General features: G+C 35.5%; 1 protein-coding gene across 17 annotated transcripts in view; it reads right to left on the bottom strand.

The window, feature by feature from the left end:
• VPS13B (vacuolar protein sorting 13 homolog B) overlaps positions 1–24,776 on the bottom strand; it is a 438,137-nt gene that overhangs the window by 129,215 nt on the left and 284,146 nt on the right. For 14 of the 17 annotated variants that reach the window (XM_026082771.1, XM_026082768.1, XM_026082772.1 and 11 more), the window contains one exon: positions 24,552–24,695. In XM_026082771.1, the coding sequence (XP_025938556.1) occupies positions 24,552–24,695 (144 nt within the window). Of the gene's footprint in view, positions 1–322; positions 407–12,820; positions 13,536–20,049; positions 20,115–24,551; positions 24,696–24,776 lie in introns of those variants that run through there. The other 3 variants (XM_026082783.1, XM_026082785.1, XM_026082784.1) reach the window with 3 other exon arrangements.

The raw sequence follows: 24,776 nt of genomic DNA, 5'->3' as shown, positions 1-24,776 counted from the left end.
AGCAGCTGGGCCAAACTGATCCTTGGCATAAATCCATTTGCTGTGACAGCCTTCATCACAGACAAATCCTGACAAAGACTCAGTGAGGCATCCAGCACAGACTAGTGTATTGAGAAATTGCTTTATACAAAAACCAAGGATCCAATAAACAGAATGGGTAAAAAAAACAGATGTTCAATGTGTAATATACATTTATCTGGGAAAAATGGCTTTTTGCCAGATAGAATGAATTTTATGAAACAGTGGGAGATTTTCAAAAGCATGTAGAACAGTTAAGAGCCCGTCTCCTACTGAAGGATAATGAGAGTTTGGCAAATAACTTATTCTCTCTGCGTTTTCAAAGTCCAAAAAGCTGCAAAAGTGACAGATCCGTGTCAACAAAAGTTTGGAGATCAGATTGCACATTCTAGTGGGAAAGCAAAAAAGAAATACAAATGACTGCAAGAACACAGGCAAACTAGTGCAAACATACATACCTAATTAATAATATCTAATAATAATATCTAATAATAGGTTAATTGTCTCTATAGTTATGTAACTAAAAGATGCTTGACTTCCTAAAATATTGCTTTAACTCACTGTTCTTCAGACAAATGAGTTTCATGAAATATGTAGGGAAGATGCCTACTCATTAAAACTAACAGATTTTTAGTTTTATAAATTCTCTATTATACCAACCTTCCAAATAATATGAAATTGTTTTCACAGCTCATTTCTGAGAATACTAAGTGATGGATTACTCCTATGCTTTGATGAAGATAACTAAAATTAGTGGAAATATTTGTTTGCTGAGGAGGCTTTCAGTCTTGATTCACGTAATGAGTCACAGGTAATTGGGGGAGAAGGTACAGTGTCAGTGAAATGGAATGAGTTGGATATACTGGCTACAAACATGCACTGAGAAAAAAGTTGCGTATATGAAAGGGTTATTGAGCATTAACTAGCATGGCAGAAACACCAGAGTTATATACTAAGTATAAACAACTGACAAAATAATAGCTTTACAAAACCTCTCTAGGTAGATATTGACAGCCAATTATCTGCTAAAATAAGGTCAGGTAATTTGAAATGGCTACAAACCTGACTTTGATTCAGGAGAAGTTATTAGTATCACATGCATGACTCATATCAGTGTCTATCACAATTATAATCTATGATTTCACCACTGGATGTAGCAACCACTAACTAATTAAGAGTCAGGCTAGCTGTAAAAATGTACAAATAGAAATATTCCTTGCTTTTTAATCTTCTCCATACTTATCAGAAATGCTCGGCAATGCTAGAGCATGTCAGTGTGACAACTACCTTTACTACCTAAGTGGGAACACAAATCGTACTGGATTTTATCATTCTTATCTGAGCCACAGGACCTGTGCAAGTACTTTGTAGGTCTTCTCTGTCAAGGGGGCAAAGGAGGAGGCCTGCACACTATGCTGAAGATTCATTGCTCACTGTGCTAAAATGCAGTTCAATGTAATTTTACTATATAGGCTTTTGCAGTGAACGGTAGATTATATTGAATGTAATAGAAATAAATGAAATACAGTTAGGCTATTATCTTTGCAGTCTGATCTCTGCGTGTTCAGCAAGGAACAGTATTACATTCTTTGTCCCATAGTCACTTCCCTTTTGGTGCTTCAGCAAATGCCCAGTGCAATGGACCAACATTCACATGTTTCAGACAAGTAAAAATTATCATTGAGGCAAGTGAACTTTCCTGCAAGCAGAGCATAGCACAAAAATCAATGGATCAAATGGACTCAACAGCATTAACAAATCAGGTAAGTAATCACTGTCTTACAAGCGATAGCTCAAAAATACATTAACGCATTTTTTACAATAGTCCTTTGCTAGTATCAGAATTACTCACGTTCCTGCATCTCTTTCTTTGAATACTATAGAACAAATAATCAGTAGAATTTGCTGCTGATTTCACTCTGCAGGAAACAGGCAGCAGTATAATACTAATATTCCTTATCACATTTGTCACTTGACCTTATAAACTTTTTTCTCTAAAGTTCACAGAGTATATCAACTAGAATAAACATATTTTCAGAAAATCAGAATATATTTTAATCATGCAGTAGATGCAAATTAACAAAGCTACAATTTCTGGGCATATTTTCTGGATATGAATGAGTAATGAGTCCCAAATCCCTGTTGTGCTAAACATCTCAGAGCTTGCCAGCGTAATACCACAAATGAATGTTGCTGATCAGAGTGAGAACATTAGTAACACAGAATCATTGCCTCCTTTTTGGAAACCACATTTGCAATTTAAAGTTCAAACTATATTCTCCTATTTAAAATACCTGGTTTGAATGCAGCCATCTAGAAATTTCCATGACGTGACTTTGGATGCATTTTGTGCAGCATTGCAGGGGGATGAATGAAATTCTTAAAAGTAATTTAAAATAAAATTTAAAAATCTGCTTGCATTTTGAAGCATAAATTGTGCATTTCTATGAATTCTTGATTAACATACAGCTCTAAGCGTTTGTTCATGAGAGATTTTCTTTTTTTTTTTTGACTATGTGTGCGCACATGCATACGTCCTTTTGAGTAACCCTTGCGCTTTGGCTTCATATCTACAAATAGGATCCCTTCTCCTAAGACTTCTATTTTAGGGTGACCTTACTTCAGTCCCTCACCTCTTTTTGTGCTCTGTTGGAAAAAAAAAGATTTCTTCTTTGAAGAGTCTTACTTAGTAACAAAAAACATTCACAACCGTTTTCCCAATACAAGAATTGTAACTAGGTTTTGACTGGAATGAAAATGCTTGCTTATAAGAAATATCAAAAAAGTGAAGCGCACAGCCCTTCAAAAAGATACCTCTCTGCTGTTTTTGGCAAAAAAATCAAATGATGAGACAAAGCCGCCTAACAATGGAAACACAGTATGGTGATGACTCAAGATACTGGCAAGGACTTTATTTTGATAGTGTCCTTGAACTAACCAAAGATCACTTTTTTTTCAGGAAAACATCAGACAAATGGCAATGTGGGATTCCAAGTACCGGTAAAACTACCAGGAAAATGATGCAAGTATTATTCAGTTCTTCCAGCTCAGGGTTTTTACTGGCATTCTCAGGAAGTTACACTTCTGGCATTCTCTCTGACACTATCAAGCTACAAGCTTACTCTACATTTAAAACTTTATGAACAAAATAGCCCAATGGTAAAAATTATATAGATCACTATCTAATGTTATTAATATTTCAAAAGATCCAGCCATCCAAAAATTTTTAGGTATTGCATTAAAAGCAAGACTCCACAGAAACCAAAATAATATCCACATATACACGGACAAGCAAAAATCTATTTGCCTTCATTTGAACTACTTACAAGTCAATGAATCAAAGAAATCAAGACAACTTTGTTCAATAAAAATTTTAAAGCAAGAATCTAAGGAAAAACCTTACGTCTGCTTTGTCTGTGGAGAGAGGGAAACTCTTTTATGCTTTCCCAAGAAAGGGAAGAGTCTTGATTATAATTTCCTCAGTTGAAAATAAATCCCATTCCAGATTTACCAGAGCCAGAAACTCTCTTTCTACAGCAAAAACAGTATTTACATCTTTTCAAAATTAATTTTTCTTCAGCATGTGCCTTTAACTCAGATGTGAGTACTCTGTATGAGGTACAATTTCAGCATTGCTAGAATAGTATACATACACACACACACACAAATATATATACATATATATGTAACACCTACACTACGAATAAGATTCTACTGCTTTGCACACTATCATACTTTTCATATCTTCTCAACTGTAGGCACACTGTGCCAAATCCTAACCATGGTGTGTTTTAGTACAAGGGTTTGAAAAAGATGCAATACACTGGGACTCGTGAGGTCAAGTTCTTTATCCAGCTCCCCTGATTTTCGTGACCTTGTTATTTGTGCTTAGATCCCCTGTTCGTCGGAAAGAAATAGTTATGTTTCCTAACAAGAAAAGGGGTCTTGTAAGGATCAGTTAATTCATGGATGTTGTGCTCAAATTGTAGAAAAACATGGGAAGAAATTCTCTTTCCTGCTTTGGGATTAGGGAGAAAAAAAGACAAGCTGAAATTTTGTCCTTGTTTCTGCTCTTTTCCCACTATCTACTCCCTTCTCAGTTACATGCACAAAAATCAAGAGAAGCAAGGGCTGCGACATGCAGGGTTTCTGCATATATTCTAATGCTACTGCTTGTGTAAGATAGTAATACATGAAGACATCAGGATTTTCCTCATTCTGAATACGTAAGAAGAAAAATACAAAGTAATATTTTTTATATCAGAGAGAAATGTTTTCCTTCAGAAATCAAAGATTAATTTCACCTTATCGTACAAAATGGCAAGCCACAGGCACCAAAAGGTTAAAAACATGAGGCCAACAATTTTTTTTTTTAACCTAAAGATATTTGGATTTCAAGTTTCTGAGAATTATGCTGTCTTGTAACAGAAGAACTCTCATGCAAGGTAAAGGACAGGTACCAAGCTAGGTAAGATTAATCTCTGGAACAACCTAAACTAAGAAAATGAATTTATACATGGTATAAATTTTTTCCATGAATTCTATGCCCTTGTCTGCCTCAAATTTGCACATATTTCACGCACATCTTCATGTTATTACATATTTGTATAAGATGAACAGTCCTTTCACATTTTCTGGCTTCAGGACCTTAACATGAATAGAAATAGGTAATATTTATTTCATCTTATAATTAAACAAACACCATCTTACAAAGGTGCTATAGAATACAGACTGTCATAAGATTCAGATAAGACTGATTCATCTACCACTCTTTTTTTTCCCACAAGGTCTAATGATTAAAAGGGTTTTGATCATAGACTGGAATTTTTTTAATTTATAATTTTTTAAAAAAACATATAAAAAACATTAAACTATGTGATGGCTATAATGAATCCTGCCCAGCATACAACTGTTCRTAAGAGTCAAGGGTACTATTACAATCTGGAGTCATATAAATTCATTTGAGAGGACACAATAAATATCATTAATTACATCCAGCTAAATAACTTGGACCTTCTGAACATCTTTGCATCCATTTGATCTCATATAAATGCAAGTCTATTCTCTCTTATGTTTAAATATGATACCAATAAAAAGAAAACTTATTCATGTGACTATTCTTGTCACTCTTTAAACAGTATGAAATGCTCTTGAATTTCTGCTAAAACAGGCAAATCAGTTTTTGAGAAAATACCCACATTTGTTTCCTGCCAAAATCTCTGGCCTGAGTTCAGGATGTAACATTTTATTAGGCAGTCTGAGATGATGCAGCATTACCTGAATTTGAAAACAGCCTACAGCTGGACAGAAAAACGGAAAAAGTAGGAAGGTAGCAAATATGATTAATGGGAATATACTCTGAGAAATAATGGCATATTGCTCAAGAGGCAGGGCAGTACTAAAGCGAAATCCTGACCTGAAGAAAATCAGTGGGAGATTAAGCAGCATATTAATCCCCAGTTGACCAGCCAGTTCACRCACAAGCCACACAAGTGGCCAAACAGCCTCTAGTGCCAACTATGGAATAATGGCTTTCCTCCAGTGGTAATACTTAATTTTGGCTTCTCACCATCCTTTTGCTGATTTTCACAAAACAGGTAAAACTTCACTTAATATTGAGGCTTCTATTCCGCCGCTATCAAATTACATATTATTTGAGGAAAACCGACATACAGTATGATCATATTAGCTTTCTTTTCTTATGAAACGAGGTTAAAGTACATGATAAAAGACTGTATCTCATGAAGGAATGCCACAAAAAGTGAGGCTCTTTCTCACAAAGAGAACAGGAAAGTTCAAAATCTGGGACTATTCACTACTCACTGACAATCACTTCACTTAACTCCTTGCCTGCTTCATCTACCCTTTCTCCTTTTACTCCTCACCTTTCTCTTTAAGAAAAAAACATATTATTTCAGTTTAAAATCAAGAGAATACAGAATCCATATGTTTATAATTACTGTCAAGAATCAAATTTTTTGCACAGGCAAGCAGGTGATGTTCCATACAGAGAAGAAACTAACTTGCTGTCACAAGGTCATGTTGCTATAGAGTCAAACTCTACTGTCTACAAGCTTTAGATGACTCAAAGGAGAAGATTAGTAAAGATCAAAGAATTCAAGAGTCATCAGTCACATGTTGTGTGACTTAACACTCAAACTTTCGTCTCTTCATCAGACAATTAAGCAAATTATCACTATGACACATTTAATGTCCATAGTGTGAGAAAGTCCAAGCACATGTTCTCTCACATTTCTTCTTTTACTAGTGATTTTGAGCCACTGTGTTGTCTTTATCGATTTTGTCCTACCTACTTTTCAACAATCAACTATATTTGTGATTTATGGCAAAACTATAAGAATTTTCATCTGATAAGACACTCTCTGGTTTTCTAATCCTTTTTTGCAAAATTAACCAATATGAGTTTTGCCTAGTGTTCTATAGTTTAAAGAACGCAGAATTTCAGACCTGTTTCATAATAGTATCATTATCATGAATACTTCAGATTTTTTGGCTAGTACATTAAATGATCTGAAACTGCAAAGTTTTAAACTAACTTCACATACCATTTAGTTATCAAAAACATSTTTATTTTCATAAGAGAGCACAATAATATTTAAATTACTGATAATAAAAATAATAGGCACAAGYTATGTTCAAATATTGCTAAGCAGGCTATTTAATAAAGAAGTTGGACAGAACATTTATCTCTTTTAGACTACTTCACTAAGCGTAGTATGAGACAAAAGAAATGTAATCCATACCGCAGAGGCATGAAGGTCTGTTTCAGATAATCAAGTAATGTAGACTAAGAAAAAAAGCTGGACTGAACCCAAACTCGCACTTAACATTCAGGTAAAAATTGTTCTAGCCCATGAGGCTCCATCTTAAAACACTTACAGAAATACCAAAAAAGAAAGAAAGAAAGAAAAAAAAAAAACAAGCTCCCCCACCCTGGGGGATTAATTACTATCAATGGGAACAATGACGATAATCAACAGTTTGTTTTTGTTTTGTTTCTTACTGTAAATGTTTTATTTGACAGATATAATGTATTTTTGCAGAAAATAACAACATTCTCTGTGAGGTACTTTTCCATCAGTTGTGTTCCAGTTTCCCAACTGTATCACAGTTTAAGAATTAGGAAGCCTTTAAAAGCTACTGATATGAAATTTYACAGTATTCTGAAGAAATACTTGTATTTTTCCTTTCATTAATAATGCAACTGTATTTTGAAGTTGAAGGAGGGTACTTCGGAGAGTCCATTCAGTGAAGATTTGGACATGTCTATTATTCACAGTTTTATTTACAGATTGTTTTGGGGGAAACCCCCCACCCCTAAACATGTCGGCTATATTTTATGTCAAACCTTGATAAGCATGAACAGCTTGCCACCTTAATTTAAGTAGTCACAAAAAACATTAAGAAAATGGGCTGAGAAACTAGTCCTGAATCATTCACAGTGTTTAAACTGTTATGGGAAACAGTTACTCATTTTTTTCACATAGTCTGTGTGCTTGTGGATATCAAAAACTGGCAGAAAAAAACGGTTTCTTCCTAGCAGAAAAGAAATATACTTTGAATCTAGAATTTCACGGTGGTTTTACTATATTATGAATTCTTAACTTTATAAGCTTAATTCCTATCTTATTTCATAATTTTATTGATCTTTCTGAATAATACCAGTTAAAATCCCTATTAAACAGATACTTCCCTGTAAAATAAAAATTTTCTTATCTTCGTATCTCAAATAGAGACCATAAAACCTGTTTTTGCTCATTTCAGTTTTATATTTACAGAACTGAGTCTATTATAAGCAAAAATTTCTTCAATACAGCCATTTTGGTTGCAAGAATCAATCTGGAACATTCAACATTCATTGTCTTCTAGTAATTATAAGACAGAAGCTAAAGATTACATATATTTAGAATAAAACAGATTTTCTTCCGTTTCCTGGTTCTTTATTTTCCTTTTTCACAACCTAAGAACACTACGCAGATTGATATGAAATATCATTCCTCCTTATCAAAACTTTGTGAGCTTTTAGATTATGGAAGTGATACTCCTCTGTTACAAATTCATGTGGGGGGTAGGTGCCATAACTTGGTTTTAGGGCAGATAAAGCAGATAAAGTGGCCTCACTATATAGGAATGGAAGCACAAGACATGTCTTACGCTAGTGACATAAATTAGAGCTACTTTGGAGATCTAGTTGAGGTTGTGGCGTGTGCTTAGGAGCTGCAACTTTATGCAATTTTCCTCAGCTGAGAAAACAGTTCTCTGGGAATATTCCATTATTCCCTAAGCCACAAAATAAACATAGCGAGATTCATCAAGCCTAAATTTAAGCTAACCCCTGTCAAGCTGCTTGAGAACTTCCATCAAGCTGCTTCAAATCTAAATAATCCACATTTTGTTACTTTTTCTTCATCTCATTTCTTAGGGCTGTTATCTTAAACTTTACACTTTGTAACCTAACTAGAAGTTTTATAATATTTCATGCTTTTACGGTTACCATCATGAAAAGAGAAAAAGCTACATTTGCTGAGTACCACCATTTTGAAAAAAATCACACAAAAATGCAGTCCACATGTCCCAGTGAATGAGATCTTTGCTAACAACTTTATTAATAAATTAAATATATTAACTAGCTGCAATAAATTCATGATTTTCTAGTTACTGTAGTGCTAACCCAAGAGAAAGCATCTCAGAGCCCAGTATATCAGTGATATGGGACTACACATTGAATGATCTTCCATTCCCTGAAGTGAACATAGAGCAAAACTGAGCAGATATGCAAGATCTGACCACTAATTGTGCAAACTATGGGAAAGAAAATTCTCTGAGAAGTTCTCATTTCAATACCTGCTGTTCCTGGGACATCAWTGTTGCCATACACTAAGTTTGCTTTGCTTCTAGTCATTGAAAAATGTATTTCAAATGTATAATGAAAAGAATCTACAAACCCCTCAAGAAGGTATCTTCACACAACATTACCTTTTTTACGTGCCAACACACTTTTGAATATCAAGGCATACCTAGGTTTATCTGACCTATACAAAATACAGTAATGGAGACTGTTTTGGCTCTCTAGCACTGATTACCTTAGACTTCAGGAATCAAAAGGCAAAAGATAACAGCATCTTCAAAAGAAACTTGTAAATGAAGGTGCCAACTTCTCAAGAGTTTCAATATACTAAAAATACCTCCAATTACACAAGCTTTCCATAAGGATGCTAACCAGTCAACAGAACATCTGTGCAACATGTGCATCTGCCACTTCACTCTTTGGCTGTCTGTCTTCTTAAGTAGTATTATCTGGAACTTGTTTTACCAGTTTTCTGATTGTTATTATTTTCAAACAGAATACAAATGGAAAGCAAAGTTATATTTGTTTTCAACAAAAAATATTGTATCATTTGATTTCTTTTCTTTCTCCACAGAAGTAGTACATAGATAGACTTGACTGAAGTTTTATTAAACTTCACTCAAGAGAGCTTGGTCTGTTAACTACCACAGACAAGACTGAATGCTATAAACTCCATTAGCTATCATTCTTTCAAATTTTATGTGTGATGCAATTGTAATTGCACTTTTGCACATACCTCCTACTGATCACGTTCTTTATCTTACTGTGGAGTTACAGCAACAACAAAAAGTTGACAAGAGCGCTGTAAATAGAAAGTTACTACAAGAGAACATAAGAACGGCCCTACTGGGTTAGACCAAAGGTCCTTCTTGACTCCCATTCTGTCTCTGACCGCAGCCATAAGTGGACGCTTAGGGAAAAAAGTATAAAGACTAAAGCAAGCATAGAGAAATACTTCATCAGAATACTCTTCCAGACTTCCTGAGCTCTAATGTGTTGAATCAGGACAGAATTTGATTCAAACAGGCTAGAAAGGAACAGGCTGCCATAGATGAGTTGTCTATGCCTTCTCCCTCTCGGAGACCTCTTAGTTAACGATTAAATTGCTGTAACTAGTGAGTGCTCTATTCACTCACTGAAATGTTTGCTAATTTTGTTTGGGTCTCTGATCAGACACAAGCTATATTTCACCCTGCCTTTCCCATTATCAGGTTGATTATAAGTAACATTCTACTTGTTATGAAATATCTAATCTTTACGTTAGTTGGGCTCCAAAAATAATTTTTGTGGCAAAAGATCAAACTGCCAAAGTTGAAATAACTTTTGCCTTCTTCCTAGTATTAATATCATTATTCAGGAAGCTAGTGGGTTGCCTTTGCAATTTTTCAGAACTTGGAGATAGCCTTATGGAACGTGTCACATCTGCTGGTGGGGTTTACTCAAAGTGATTGGCCAAGAGCCAGCTCTAGAAGGAAAATATCATCTGCAGACTGATGAACAATGCTGAGGTCAGTGGTTGGATAGCCTAGACAGAGCCAAATACCTAGAGGCAAGCTTTGRACCCCGGATTATAAAAGCAGAAGACATTAGGCAGCAGGTTATGCCTTGAATTTTTGGAAGAAAACAAAGATCTGCCTAAAGCAGGTTTCCGCTCAACACTGTTCTCAGGTGAATGACAGTTTGTATTCATCGGGTAGTGGCTCTGCAGGCAAATTGCGCTTAGAAAGGATCTCTCTCTAGATAGTTATGAATAAAAGCTCCAGCCACTTATTTCAGTCACAAGTCATTCTTTGCATGACAGTTTTATCAGTACATGGGAATCTAGCCTCCACCAGCTGAATTGTTAAGCACAGTTCTTCCACAACTTTAACAAGAAGATTTTTTCATGTTTCTTTTGGAAAGAAAGAATTTTTCAAGCATAAAATTTGTGCAGGATCTACTGCATTTTAATGGCTAACAACATAAAGTACAACAGCAGCAGTAAATTGAAGAATTTTATAAGCTTTGTTCATTGCTTGGGCTTAGATGGGAGAAATAATGGAACGCCAGAAAGGAGGAGAGGGGAGGTCTCAGAGATCCAAAACAGAGACAATTTTTTGGTTTCTACTTTAACTGTACTCACACATTTCAGTATTTGCAACAGCCAACTGCTGACTACTGCATTCATTGCTGCAGTTAGGAACTTGTGAATATGAAAAGAATGATGGATGGAAAGGAAGACAAATTTTACTTTGATTCTTTCAAGAAATAGCTTATGCTGTTTTTTTACTAGCTATGTGTCTGAATATCAAATTCTATCGGATAGGCATGAACTTGTAGCCTACTGAAGTGTGCATCTGGGCAAATAGAAATAAACAATCAGGCCTACGCAACCTGAGAAATAGGTATGTAGGAGATAGGGAGAGATACACTGGCAGAAGACAAAGAATGGGAGAAGGTTTTGGACCACATCCTCCACAAAAGACTTTAGATGTYTAACTTTCCTTGAAGTTTAAAAGTAAGCATCTTGTGTTAGCTAGCGTAACTCATTTCTCTCCTAGAGACTCAGGAGCCATAACAGAATCACAGAATCACAGAATCGCTGAGGTTGGAAGGGACCTCTGGAGATCATCTAGTCCAACCCCCCTGCTCAAGCAGCGGCACCTAGAGCACATTGCACAGGATTGCATCCAGGAGGGTTTTGAATATCTCCAGAGAAGGAGACTCCACAACCTCTCTGGGCAATCTCTTCCAGTGCTCAGTCACCCTCACAGTGAAAAAGTTTTTCCTCATGTTCAGATGGAATTGTCTGTGTTTCAGTTTGTGCCCGTTGCCTTGCGTCCTGTCGCTTGGCACCACTGAAAAGAGTCTGGTCCCATCCGCTCGACACCCTCCCTTCAGATACTTGTACACATTGATAAGATCTCCTCTCAGKCTTCTCTTCTCTAGGCTRAASAGGCCCAGCTCTCYCAGYCTTTCCTCATAAGAGAGATGCTCCAGTCCCCTCATCATCTTTGTAGCCCTTCGCTGGACTTGCTCCAGTAGTGCCACATCCCTCTTGTACTGGGGAGCCCAGAACTGGACGCAGTACTCCAGATGGGGCCTCACCAGGGCTGAGTAGAGGGGGAGAATCACCTCCCTCGACCTGCTGGCAACACTCTTCCTGATGCATCCTCATCCTGATAACCATCACAGGGATATCGCGAAGACAAAGTAAGCATTCAAAAATACATTTTAGGTTCTTCAGGGAAAATAATAAATAACTGTATTCATAACCATAATATTTTTTCCTTACCTTGAAGCTTATGGAGGAGTAATTTGTACAAAAAATAGTTTGTAATGACCTCAATGACCATACTTGATTGAGGATCAAAAGATCCACCAACTCACAGTAAGATATGTTATCCATGCATGTCTACCTGGACAGCAGCAGACCAAGATGAGTACTGGTTTGTATTTCATTACTTTTCAAAGAGGGGTTCTTGTATTTTCCACTTCTAAATGCTAGTAGAACAAACAGATGCTCTCTGGCCAAAAGTCTCTGGGTGGTAAGTGATGGACACCAGGAAAAGGATTTGCTGGACCAAGAAACAAGCTGCTTGAGAACTCACCTGTTCTATCGCTGATCAGCAATAAAACTAGTTATTATTTATATTTGAAATACTTTTATCAGAATATTAAAAATTCTTTTAAGAATGAGGAAATATAGCCCTTTTATTAATACTGCGCCTTTAATCTTAGGTGCATCACTGAACGACTACAATTCATTAACTACACTTCATTCTTATATTTATATTTCTTTTCTTAGCACTTCTGTTTCTGTTCTCCATGTGCAGGTATTATATCTTCTTCTTGTAAGAATTTGGCATATATTAATTCTAAAAAAGTGAATAATTATGAAAAGGCAGCAACATTCCTTGCCCCTCAGGTAATTTATCAAACACCACATATGTGTCCACACTTTAAAACTGTCAAGCAGATCAAAGCAATATTCTTTGTAATAACAGACGATACTTTATGAAGAAGTCAGTACAATAGGTCTACTGTACATCAAAGATGAATTTATAAAAGAGTATAAAGCTAGGGCTTATAATAAGAAAAAAACACAGCACTGGAGACCTGGCATGAAACTCTTTACAGAATATTAAAAAGCTTTAAAAAAATTCTAATTTAAACATAAATCATCACTTCTTTATTATTTTTGTCTACACTAATCTTTACAACATTGCCCTATAAACCACCAAATAGAGTGCATTTGGAAATCACACCTTTAAAATTTAAACAAGGGGTTGCTATTTTGATGACTGTCTAAATTTATGTAACCAAAGCACAAAATGTAGAACCACAACCTACTTTATTTTTGAGGCGGGGAACAACTATTTAATCCTTCTATTTACCAAGAACTTCTACTGAAATCAAGTTTTCTAATGAAGATTAATGATGTTTATAGTTGCTAAACAATTCTTCGGATTTGACCTAGTCAAATATATGGAAAAGAGTAAAGTTTTTTTACAGCTTAAAATGTTGTTTTTTTCCAAAACACATTCTTCTCCTTCCGTACACATGGAAAAACATTTTTCCAATGAGAATCAAAGTCAGTATATATCCAGTGTTTTTCCTCTTTATTCTTCCAGCTTTAAAATATAGTTTTCTATTCCAAATATGGTTTCTAGACAAAAGGTAAGAGATAACACAGACTACTTATTTTCTGATACTTAGGCGTTATTAGCAATTACTCAATAGCTAAAGTCATACATTGTCATGCTTAGACAAGAAATAATATGCATGTTTTTAATGAGAGGAATTAACTATATGAATAAATTATGAATGACTATGGTGGATTCTCTATTACTGAATTAATATTATTTTTAGAAAAGTACACAATTTTCATTTAAATCTCTCTAAGACGAACTAATTGAAGTCTTATGGTCTGAGTTAATTCCAGTCACAATGATCTCCACTGTCATGTGGAGACATAATCCAAGATCCTATAAAACTCTGAGTTATCAAAAAAAGCTTATGATAGAAAGGCTAACACACTTGCAAGCATTGCCTCCATGGTGAGACAACTTTCCAAAGGACATCCTCTTTATTTGTCCAATCCAGTGTTAATGCCATTTCTTTCAGCCTTAATGCTTGTCTACTTTTCTCATTCAAGCTAAGCATATGGTTTACTTGCCTGAAACTGCACTGATTTACATATTCCCCTATCCATTTTCCAATTAATATTTTTAATTTCACCTTGGTGATTTATCTGTTTTCAAAGTTTGCTAAATCTCCTAATTCACTTATGTTTAAAAATTATGGTGGCTAGTTTTGCCTTAAATATTGATTAAAATTGAACAAATCCAGTATCAATACAAATCCATCAAAGCCCACTTGGTGTCTTCAACAGAACCCATTGGACAACAATGATTAGATAATCCCTTAATGAATGCGATTCAGACACACTGTGATGAATGAAACAGTATCATTCAATGAATTCATGCTTGGAAAAATTTGAGAGTGAGTGGATCAACTGAAATTACTGAATTAATTATTGATTAATTACTGAACAGGTCCATGCAATGATCTAATATTGTTATAACCTGCCATGCTAAACTTTTGAAAACAGACAGTTAAGAACAGCTCCTGGTACCTGGGAGATCTTAGTAGGCAAATCAGTAAGTTAAACAGAATTATAACAATCCTTAACCTTAGAAATAATTCTGCCTATAAAGTCATTAAAATACTTTGGAAATTCAACAATGTCAAAACTTCAACTCTTTTATTCACTAGCAGAGCTAATCAAATTACAACCAAATTTTGATTTTATCATGTTCAGAAGCACACTGACAGAATTCTATTTTTTAATGATCATGTTTTGACAAAAACTAGAAACCATCAGTATGTCTACTAGCCCTATTAAACAGTAGAATTCACTTTTAGAAGAAAAACATTTTCTGAGAAGTTGTGGCCTTACTAACTGAATATTTACAGTATACTGGATTAAGGTGTACCTGTGGATTTTAAGACTCACATACAGATTGTTCCCAGTTATGAACATATTTAAAGGAAAATTCAGGCATAATATAAAAGATATTATAATTCTTATTATTGAGAGAAGCTGGCAGCAAAGACCCTACTTTTATCTAAATTTTTACTCAGATAACTGTGACAGAGTTAGAGTTTTAGTTCTATCAAATCAACAATATTTAATGTACTTTGTAACCTTTCGTTAATTATACTTACAGCTTAAACTATTCAGATGCCTCTTTGCAAAAAGTAAATAATAACAATAATAAACTTCTGAATACTGTCAAATGAAAATGCGTTAAATTGTTATCTAGCTTTGTTGGATAATCCAGTGATAAGGAAGACCTAGGAGAGATCTTTCAAGGCAAAAGAGCAAAACTATAAATTCTGCTTTCAAGGCTACCTAGAAACCTATTCCAATAACAAAAGCAAACAAATGTAAAGATAATAAATGTTTTTAAATATTGGCCTAATTTCAATGTCAATATCCCCTTTCATACATTGCAAATACAGAGAGAAAATTGAGGAGGAATCGAAGAGATCCTCTCTAGCAGATGTCAAGTAGTACCAATTTTTTTTTATAAAGGGGAAAAAACTCATCTATGTTAGGAAAGTTTTGCTGGCTGTAATCAAAAATAATTTCTGGATGTGACCCATTGCTATATTTCCCTATTTCAGGAAGGGTCTAAAAAACAGGGCCTACGTTTTTTATGTTTCTTAGGTTATTGATATGAACACAGAGCAACTAGACACTACAAGAACTGAAATTTTCTGTTTGCACGCTCTTTAAGGGAAGAAAATGAATATTTTGGTGCTATTTTGCACCAGAGAGGATTTGTTTTGAGAAACATCATTAAAAAAGCAATATAAATTACTAGAGTATAATTTTCCTAGCCAGAACAATAATACAGCTAATTTCTCTTTCCATTTACTCTAAGTATGGATGCACTTCATCAAGAGTAAAATAATCCCTAGGTATTCTACACTAGTAGCTTCTAGCCACCTTTTCAAACACTGAAGGTTTTATATGATTACTATACAGATATCAATTATTAAGAATAGGCATACTGTAAATTACAGATATATAGGGTCTTTCACAAAAGTTTGTACAGTACTTAAAAACATATACAAAGCATGCTTTATATGTTATTTAGCACATATCATCAAGGATTAAAACACAGTCACTTTATACGCAGAGTGAAATCCAGGAAGAGAGCTTTAAAAGTATTTTGTGCTGAAAATATGTCCATTGTAACCCTGCTGATTCCTACTCATCTGCTGCATGTCAACAACGATACAGGAAAAAGGCAACCATTGCACTCTTACATTTCTCTTCAGAAAGAAACCATCACTGCTCACAGCCAGGCATGTAATGGTATTCTCAGAACTTCCTTAATAATAAGCTTTTCAAAGTAAAGCCAAATTTCAACAGTTGAATAACCTTCAGAGGGTATAGATATATATTTTACAGACAAAAATGATCAGAATCAGATCAAATAGCTTTAAGACCCATTAATTTTTAATGTGCCAGGCTCGACTACTTTAAGTCAACATTGCTCTATTAGCAAAGCTCACTTGAAAATCATCTCCAAAAACTTAGGGCCTGACCCAGCATGGCTAAGCACTGTGTAACTCATCAATGCTTTCAGACTTACATTATAGATAATTAGATCCCCTGCTTATTTTGTTTTTAATTATTGCTGCTATTTATGGTATCCAGAGTGTGAAGTTGCAAAGAGACACCAAATTACACCAAATTAGTATATTCTAGTATTCAGTGGACCACTATTTCCACATGCCATCAAAACATTTTTAATGTGTTAATTTGGAGACAAAAAATGGTTTCCAATCTTTGCACCCGGGTAACAGAACACGTTATACTCTTTAAAATAAATTTCACCCTATTTACTAAAACTCTGAAATATGAGACCAGTGACACATAAAAATATATGCATAAAGAAACTGCATAGTTATATCTATATCACTCTCTAATACTACGACATACGAGATGAAACTCAAGGAGATGTGCAAGATATACGATAATAAGCTGCACTCATGAGCTCTTCTGTGTTGGACTGAACACTAAGCAGACTGCAACCCAGCTTTACAGCCTCGTGCTGCCATGGGAGGCTGGGGGAAATACAGATTCCTTGTTTGTTTCACCACAATTACTTCTCTGACTCCAAAGGTCAAATGTTTATGTACACATCAGAACAGGTAGATGTTAACTCAGTGGATTTCCAGTCTTAATTACCAGACTGTTTAATAACCTATCCATAAGGATGATCCACTACAGTAACCACACAAAGCAATAAAATACAATTCTGAGGCATCTGTAGGCGCAAGTAATGCCTAGTACAATGGCAATTTTTCACTTCAAATTAAAATGTGTTCCAGCTCACTACAGTAAACACTCTTCCACTTTTATAGATTACAGTACATTTCATTACCATCTTAGTGGTTCATATTCATGCTTAGCCTAAGTAAAACTTTCCACCACAATACTCTTCCACTGTGCTTTATATGCCAGAAAAGAGTTTTGCTAAGTTTATCATAATCAAATATTCATTAATACTGTAACATACTACCTGAACTTTTACACTTAGTATTCTTATATATACTCATAGTCTCAGGCTAAAAGCAGAGACCCAAAAAACCCATTTACTATAAGCATGATATTTTAAAAAAGATAAATTACAAGTATTCCATTAGATTATTGCTGGATTTTGACTACTAGTGCATATAGTCAAATTTAATTATACAGCATGAGATTTTTTCAAATTAACTTAGGAAAAGAAATGCCTTTGCTTTTCAATGCACCGTGTGCTGCTAAATGAACCACGTACTCTTGGAGACACCTACGTTACTCTATAAAACATTACATATATATTAGCTGAACAATGGGGATGAACGTGCATTTATGTAAAATTTATATTAAAAAAATCACTTCTATTTTCAACGTGTGAGACACATGTGGAATATCCATGGAGCTAATGCAAAACATCAAAAGAAACATGTTTTCCTTCCAGTCATTGGTGTCAAGTAGGTCATATCTCTTTATGGTACTATACATCTGTTGGGCATGAATTAATTTCAGTGGCATAGGTTTTCTTAATAAGTGATGTGCCAAAATTTTGATATAATGTGGATAGCCACCTGCTTTCAATCTGCTTCAATCCAGTCCCCTGAAAAACTTCCTTCCATCTCCTTCCTAGGTATATCCTCATTTATACATGAAAAAAGGCAAATGAAACATTAATTGGACAGTAACAGTGAAAAATTCAACTGAGAATACAATGGACAATAACACTGAGCAATATTATCCTGTCAGTGAGTTGGCAAATTTTTTTTTTGAAAGGTGATAAGCTTGTCAGTAGTGACACAATAATAAGTGAAAGACTATAAAAAATCTGAAAATCCAGCAAGGAAACAAGAATGGCTATATCACTGCTAAGCAGATTAATATCAGAGGTGAGAGGGAAAAAGGAGGAATACCCATATTCTCAGTCGACTGATCTGAACTTTAAATGAAATTAAAAAATGTTGGGATTTATTTTAAGTCCTGCAACTGTTTATTCTGACCATTTTTGGACAGCAATTTAAGAAACAAAGATGGATGAAAAATCAGAACCACAAGTAAGCCTGTCTCTGATTTCAAACCAACCCCGTTTTTCAATAGGTTTTCTCATCAGACTTGAAAGACTGTATATAAGGAGTATGTTGTAAGACTGTTGCTTTGGAAAACAAAGAAAAAAGTTTGTTTTGCAGACAAAAGATTCTGCTGTTGATAACCAGTGTGCTAGCTGAGAGCAAGTGCTCAATTCTGTATAAGTGTCCAGTCAGCTAAGTTGCCACAGGACAAGTAAGGTTCTCACCTCGATATACAACATTGATCGAAAAATAAGAAACCAAGAGTAAGAATTCATGGCCAATTTCATGGTTGGTGGTTATCAATGTACTCCCATAGGGATCTATGTTGGGCCCGACTGCATTCAACATATTCATAAAGAGAAAAAGGAATGAACAGCAAGGTGAGAAAGTYTGTCAAGTATATTAACTAATTCAGGGTAATAAATGCAAGGCCAGCTGTGAAGAACTGAAGACCCTATAATGCTGAATAAAATGGCAGATTAAACACAAGGTAGGTAAATGTACACTGAAGCAAACAGGGAAAAAAACATATAAAAACAATAAAAAAAGTTGGCCTCCAACTTAACTATTGCCACCTAAAAACAAGTTCTTGTCTTTACTACACTGAGTCTTATGAAAGGGCCAGGTTAAAGATCAGTAGCAGACAAAAAAAMCCCACAATTATTTTATTAAGAATTAAAGGAAAGGGAGACGGAACAAAAAGGAGAACATTGCTGTGATACCATATAAATCCACATGTGCCTGCATCTTGAATACTAGGTGCAGTTCTGGTCTGGACCATGCTCTTCTTCCTCCTTCTCAAAAAGGGACAGTGTAAAACTGGTAAAGATTCAGAAGAGTTTAACAAAAGTGACTAATGGCATGGAACAGTTTATAGAAACAATTCTAGTTAAACAAACTTGGATTCTTTAACCCAAATTCATGAGAAAAAAAAACACTGAAGACTATTAAACATATAGACATCACCACTGTCTCAGCAAGTTCCTGAGCTGCATATTACTGGGAGACTATTCTAGGGAAGCATAATTAATGCACTTGTTCTTATATGCTTTCCAAGGCATATGCTGTTCACTAATGTTCAAGACAATGTAGGGCTAAACGAACCTCAGTTCAACCCATTACAGCCATTGCTAGATCATGTGTCTCACATACCAATTACATTCATCTAGTCAGGTCAATCATATTTACCTAGGGATGAGCCTGAAAACTTTGTATCAGCTCCTTTCTAAACTGTGTGTGCTAGGTTCAAACAGTATTGATGAATTTGATGCAGGAAGCAATTGTAAAATTTTAGTGTACTTAGAAAAACAAAAAGATTAAGTTTGAGAATTACAATGGTCCTTTCTAGATTAAAAAAGAATAAAATCAGTGAATAATATGGCACAAAAGGAATAAGTATACTATTTCATCCAGAAGATGATCCAGAAGAAAAAAGCAACAAATCTTGCAAAAAAGCAAATCTGCCACTGAAACTATTAAGCACCAAAAAACCACTTCAGACCTGATTCTTCACCATACTTTTTAAGTTCAAAAAAAAATGCAGAATCTATAGAGCAAAAGGCATTCTGAGGAATTTTTCTTCCTGTGCAAGAAAGGGAACAAAATTTCAGAAAACACAAAACCACATTTATCCTTTTTGTTTTTACCTATTTTCTAGGACAGAACAAAGGTATGTAGTGAAGAGACTGGAGAACGGCACATGGATATCAAAGCTGTGGCAAGACTACTGAAAGTTAAGACACTTATGTACAGACTTGTGAAAGAAATAATAAGATTGTAGGAGACCAAGAAGAAAGAGTGGAGTCAGGAGAGTGGGAGAAGAAAAGAATGTTTTATGACTTAAGTTTTTTTTTTCCTGTGGGATACTGGGCAGAATACATGCATAGATCAAAGAGCACCCCCATCTCTGACTTCCTTAATGATGTGGTTCATCCCTGCCCCCTTAAAATATGTTTTTTATTTTGTTAAAAAGTATAAATATTTAACTTGCTTGAAAACACTGGTTTCAAAAAATAGACATGTGTTATTCTTTATATATGGTAGTTTTTAAAGTAGGCTTAATATGATGATTACTTGATATTCATGAATAACAAAACTAATTACTGTTGTTAAATCCACATGCCCCATGCAGCCTTAATATGCTGAAGCTCCCCTTTATCCATTAAAAAAAGATTGAAATGCTTAATAATTTTTAAGCTTCAGAGAATGGGAGTCACTAACTYTTGCTTTTTTAACTAAGTAGGGCTTATTCTTTGAACTCCAGGGCAGACGAATGGAATTTGCTGAACTCAGAATCACAGGAACTAGAAATTGGTAAGGACTGTTACAAGCAGTTACAGATTATAACATTAGAACTAAACCAACTAGACTAAAATCACTGCAGATAGTCCTATCCTGAAATGAAAAAACAATGAGACGACCCTAACGATGTTTAGCTTTTTGTTATGTCCCTTGGCAAAGCTTTTCATGCCAAAGAGGAGATCTTTTCCTTAACATTTAATCTTGAGTAATGTTTCCTTTCATTTAATTACATAACTCCTTCTATAGCTCTATAATTACTTCTACAACCCTAGATTATCCTGCTTCTGCCTTGACATTTACACTTCTCAAATATTTGTGGATTCACAGCTCCAAAACTTCTACCTTGTCATCTCTCAGCCAAGCTATATGCATTTGACTCTAATTTTTTTCATAATCAGTACCAAAATTCAGAATATTTCTGTTGTTTTTCCTTGAAATTTTGGTTAGCTTCAAAGGACTGCTTGCTGGAAGAGGTGTCATCAGCCCACACAGCTGGCAAATTTTTAGAGCTCACCTTGCTAAATAAAGAACCATCACAGAGGCCTCTAGAGAGAGTGCTAGAGAGAAGCAAAATAAGAGACAAGCTTTATGTATCTATAGTTGTTACTTAGACATTTACCAAAGGTGAATGAAGATTTACCAAAGGTAAATCAGGCCTGACTGACTTGATTGTCTTCTATGATGAGATGACTCGTTCTGTGGGAAGAGCACCAGATGTCATTTGCTTCGACCTAAGCAAAGTTTTTGACACAGTCTTCTATAGCATCCTTGTATCCAAACGGAAAGTATGAACTGAATGGGTGCACTACAGGGTGGGCGAAAAAYACACTGGACCACCAAAATCAGAGAGTAATGGTCAACGGTCCAAAGTCTAGCYGACCTCTTGTTACAAGCGATATTCCTCAGGGTTTGATGCCATTTGATGTCTTCATTAATGGCCTTGCCAATGGGACAGAATGTCCCCAAAGAGAGTTCACAAGTGAGAGCAAATTGGGGGGAGCAGTTGACACACTGAGGGGTAGGGCTGCCATTCAGAGGGATATTGACAAAAGAGAGGAATGGATTGACAGAAACCTCATGAAGTTCAAAGGTAAGTGCAAACTCCTGCACCAGAGATGGAACAATCCCAAACAACAATAGAGGATGGAGACCAACTGCTAGAGAGCAGCTTTGAAGAAAAGAACCCAGGAGTCCTGGTGGACAAGTTCATCACGTGACAGCAGTGTGCCCCTGTGGTGATGAAAGTTAACCACTYTCTGGGCTGCATTAACAACAGTGTAACCAGTGGGTCAGAATATGAGATTATTCCCTTTAATTAGGTACTTCCAAGGCCACACCTAGCGTACTGTTTCTAGYTTTGAGCTTCCTAGAAAGAGACTGACAAACTTGAGTGAGCAGAGGACCATCAAGGGGGTTAGGGGGCTAAAGCACAGGATATATGAGGAGAGGGTGAGAGTGCTGAGTTTATTCAAATCTGGAGAAGAGAAGGCTAAGGATCGTGGTGGGGAATCAAATTGTAGTTTCCAGTTACCTAAAGCAGTACTATAGAGAAGATAAAGTCGGACTTTACTTGGAGATGCACAATGAAATGTTGAGAAGCAATGGTTAAAAGTTGGATTAAGCGAAATTCTGACTGGATATAAATAAAAAAAGTCATAGTGAGGGTAGTTAAGCATTGGAGAACTGCCCAGAGGGTCAGTGGAACCTCCATTCTCAGAGATATTAAAAATTCGGCTGGATGATGTCCTGAGAAGCCTGATCTAAGTTTGACATTAGTCTTGCTTTGAGAAGAAGAATGGACTAGATGACCTCCAGAGGTCTCTTCCAAACTAAATTATTTTATGATACTTGCAATGAAGTAATTAGCAAGGGTGACATATGTATAGCCATGTGCAGGCTCCAGACTTGATTAATTGAAATGAAAATAGCAGCATACAATCAGTGTATTACATTTCTTTCTGTTGGCTAAAGAAGCAACATGAGGATAATAATAAATGTGTATCTACTAGAGGGTGGGGTGGCTTCATATAAGCAGATCAGACTGCAGAACATCGGGAAAAAAAGAAAAAAGAGTAACAAAATAAAATACTGGATTTTATATTTTCAGTATAGTGAATCAAGATATAGCTTTACAACTAATTAAAAAGAAGGAAAACACCAATATAGAACAGAAATATTCCCATTACTCATTACCAAAGACCTCAGGAATGCAAGGGAGATATTAATGAAGAACAAATAGGTATCTCAGGATATAGTCAAAAAAAAGCTTTCTGAAAGAATTTATTAAATTGCTCTTAAGTCTGTATGGTCCACATTAGTGGTGCAGTACTTCTGCACAGCCCCAGCTCAAAATTAAAATTCTGGGCATCCTTTCAACTCCTGTGATTCTATCCATTCCACTGACAATGGGAAAACAGTGCTCTGCAAATTATTTATTGAAGATATTTCCACATATATTTATTTATAATGCTCATCCAATGTTTCCCTGTGTCTGCAAAGTGTCCAAGGAAGAGAAAGATACACTGCATTTCTTTACATCTTTCATGTTTCAACATGGTAATGAAACAATGCCCTTTCTCTCCCCCTGTTCTTGGGAAGGGATGAAGAAGAGGAGGATGGTGTGATGCCCAGATCAGCAGGATATGAACAAGCTCTAGGATTCTGACAGGGTGAGAAGGGAGGAACAGAAGTAGCCTTGGCTGCTCTAGAGCATTTCCCACCTCCACCCAGCCCCAATGCACGCTGAATCCATGTGCGGGCAGGCAAGGCAGAAGTTGTTTCTCCAGCTCTCACATAAGATAGATTTTTGGAAAGCTGCATCTCTCTTTTTAACTCTCTCCCTAACTCTTTTTATTATTTATCAAGATTTATCAATGAGTGCAGCAGCCATTCCAGTGGAACCTTGTCTCATGTTAATTTTAACTGTTTTTGACTAGATCCCCGGTTTAGAGGATAAGAAATATATACTTTTTGCTTAGGGCAAAACTCCCACTGTCTTTTCTCCCATATTTTTTGCATCAGCCTAGAAGATTAATAATTTAAACTTACAATTCTGTCACAATTAGTAGCTGGCTTTCCAGGTAAACTGATGTATCAACTCTCAGAAATAAACAAGAATGACAAATCCAAGAGATGATTGCTGAATGCTACAGGACTCCAGAAAAAAAGGAGAAATTAATAGTTCAAAAGATGAAATACCTTATATGTGTACCATCATCACTCTTAATGAAGAAGTACAAGAGGATTCAGAGTGGACTGAATCCTAGTGATCTGACTGAAGACAGCCAATGTAAGTATTCATTACCAGGCACAGAGATTTTGTATTTCTTTGGTTTAAATGACATGTACAATATAGTGTATACACATGTAAACTCATGAGAAGATGACCAAGCTTCAATAAAARTTGAAATTAAATACCAAAAAAATCCCCCAAACCTACTTCAAAATTGATGTCTTTCTTACCTTCATTATTTTCATCAGTTAATTTTCCTCATGCGTAAGGTGTTGCAGGATCACCTCAGCCTATTTACTGAATAATATTTTTACTAAAATAACATTCTTCCTATTGTTAGAACAACCTCAGAATCTGACCAAACACAGAATAATAATACATACATGTAACTTACTTATATCACTATCACTGTAGGTGATGCAAACACTGATCAGAGCTACAGTGTTTTAAAGGAAAACTAACTGCAAGCCAGGGAAAATAACCTACCTCAGCAGTGCTACTGGAAGGTTCCAGTCCAACCATATTGGCTTGTATTAGCTGTTGAAGAAGTTGTACTTGAGCCACACTGAGGAAGAAATCCAGATTTGTTGTTGCATTTACCTCCAAAGAATGACCACACACTAAAATCTCCTGTGGAGAAAATAAGGGAAAATACTAGATAGCAGCTACCAGGTAAATAATTTTCAGTCTTTGTATAACCATATTTTTATT

This window comes from Apteryx rowi, unplaced genomic scaffold (assembly GCF_003343035.1).
Source record: "Apteryx rowi isolate R43461 unplaced genomic scaffold, aptRow1 scaffold_591, whole genome shotgun sequence".
In the NCBI taxonomy this organism is placed as follows: domain Eukaryota; kingdom Metazoa; phylum Chordata; class Aves; order Apterygiformes; family Apterygidae; genus Apteryx; species Apteryx rowi.
Note: the sequence above shows the minus strand (reverse complement) of the source record. Positions and strands in the feature narration are given on the sequence as shown.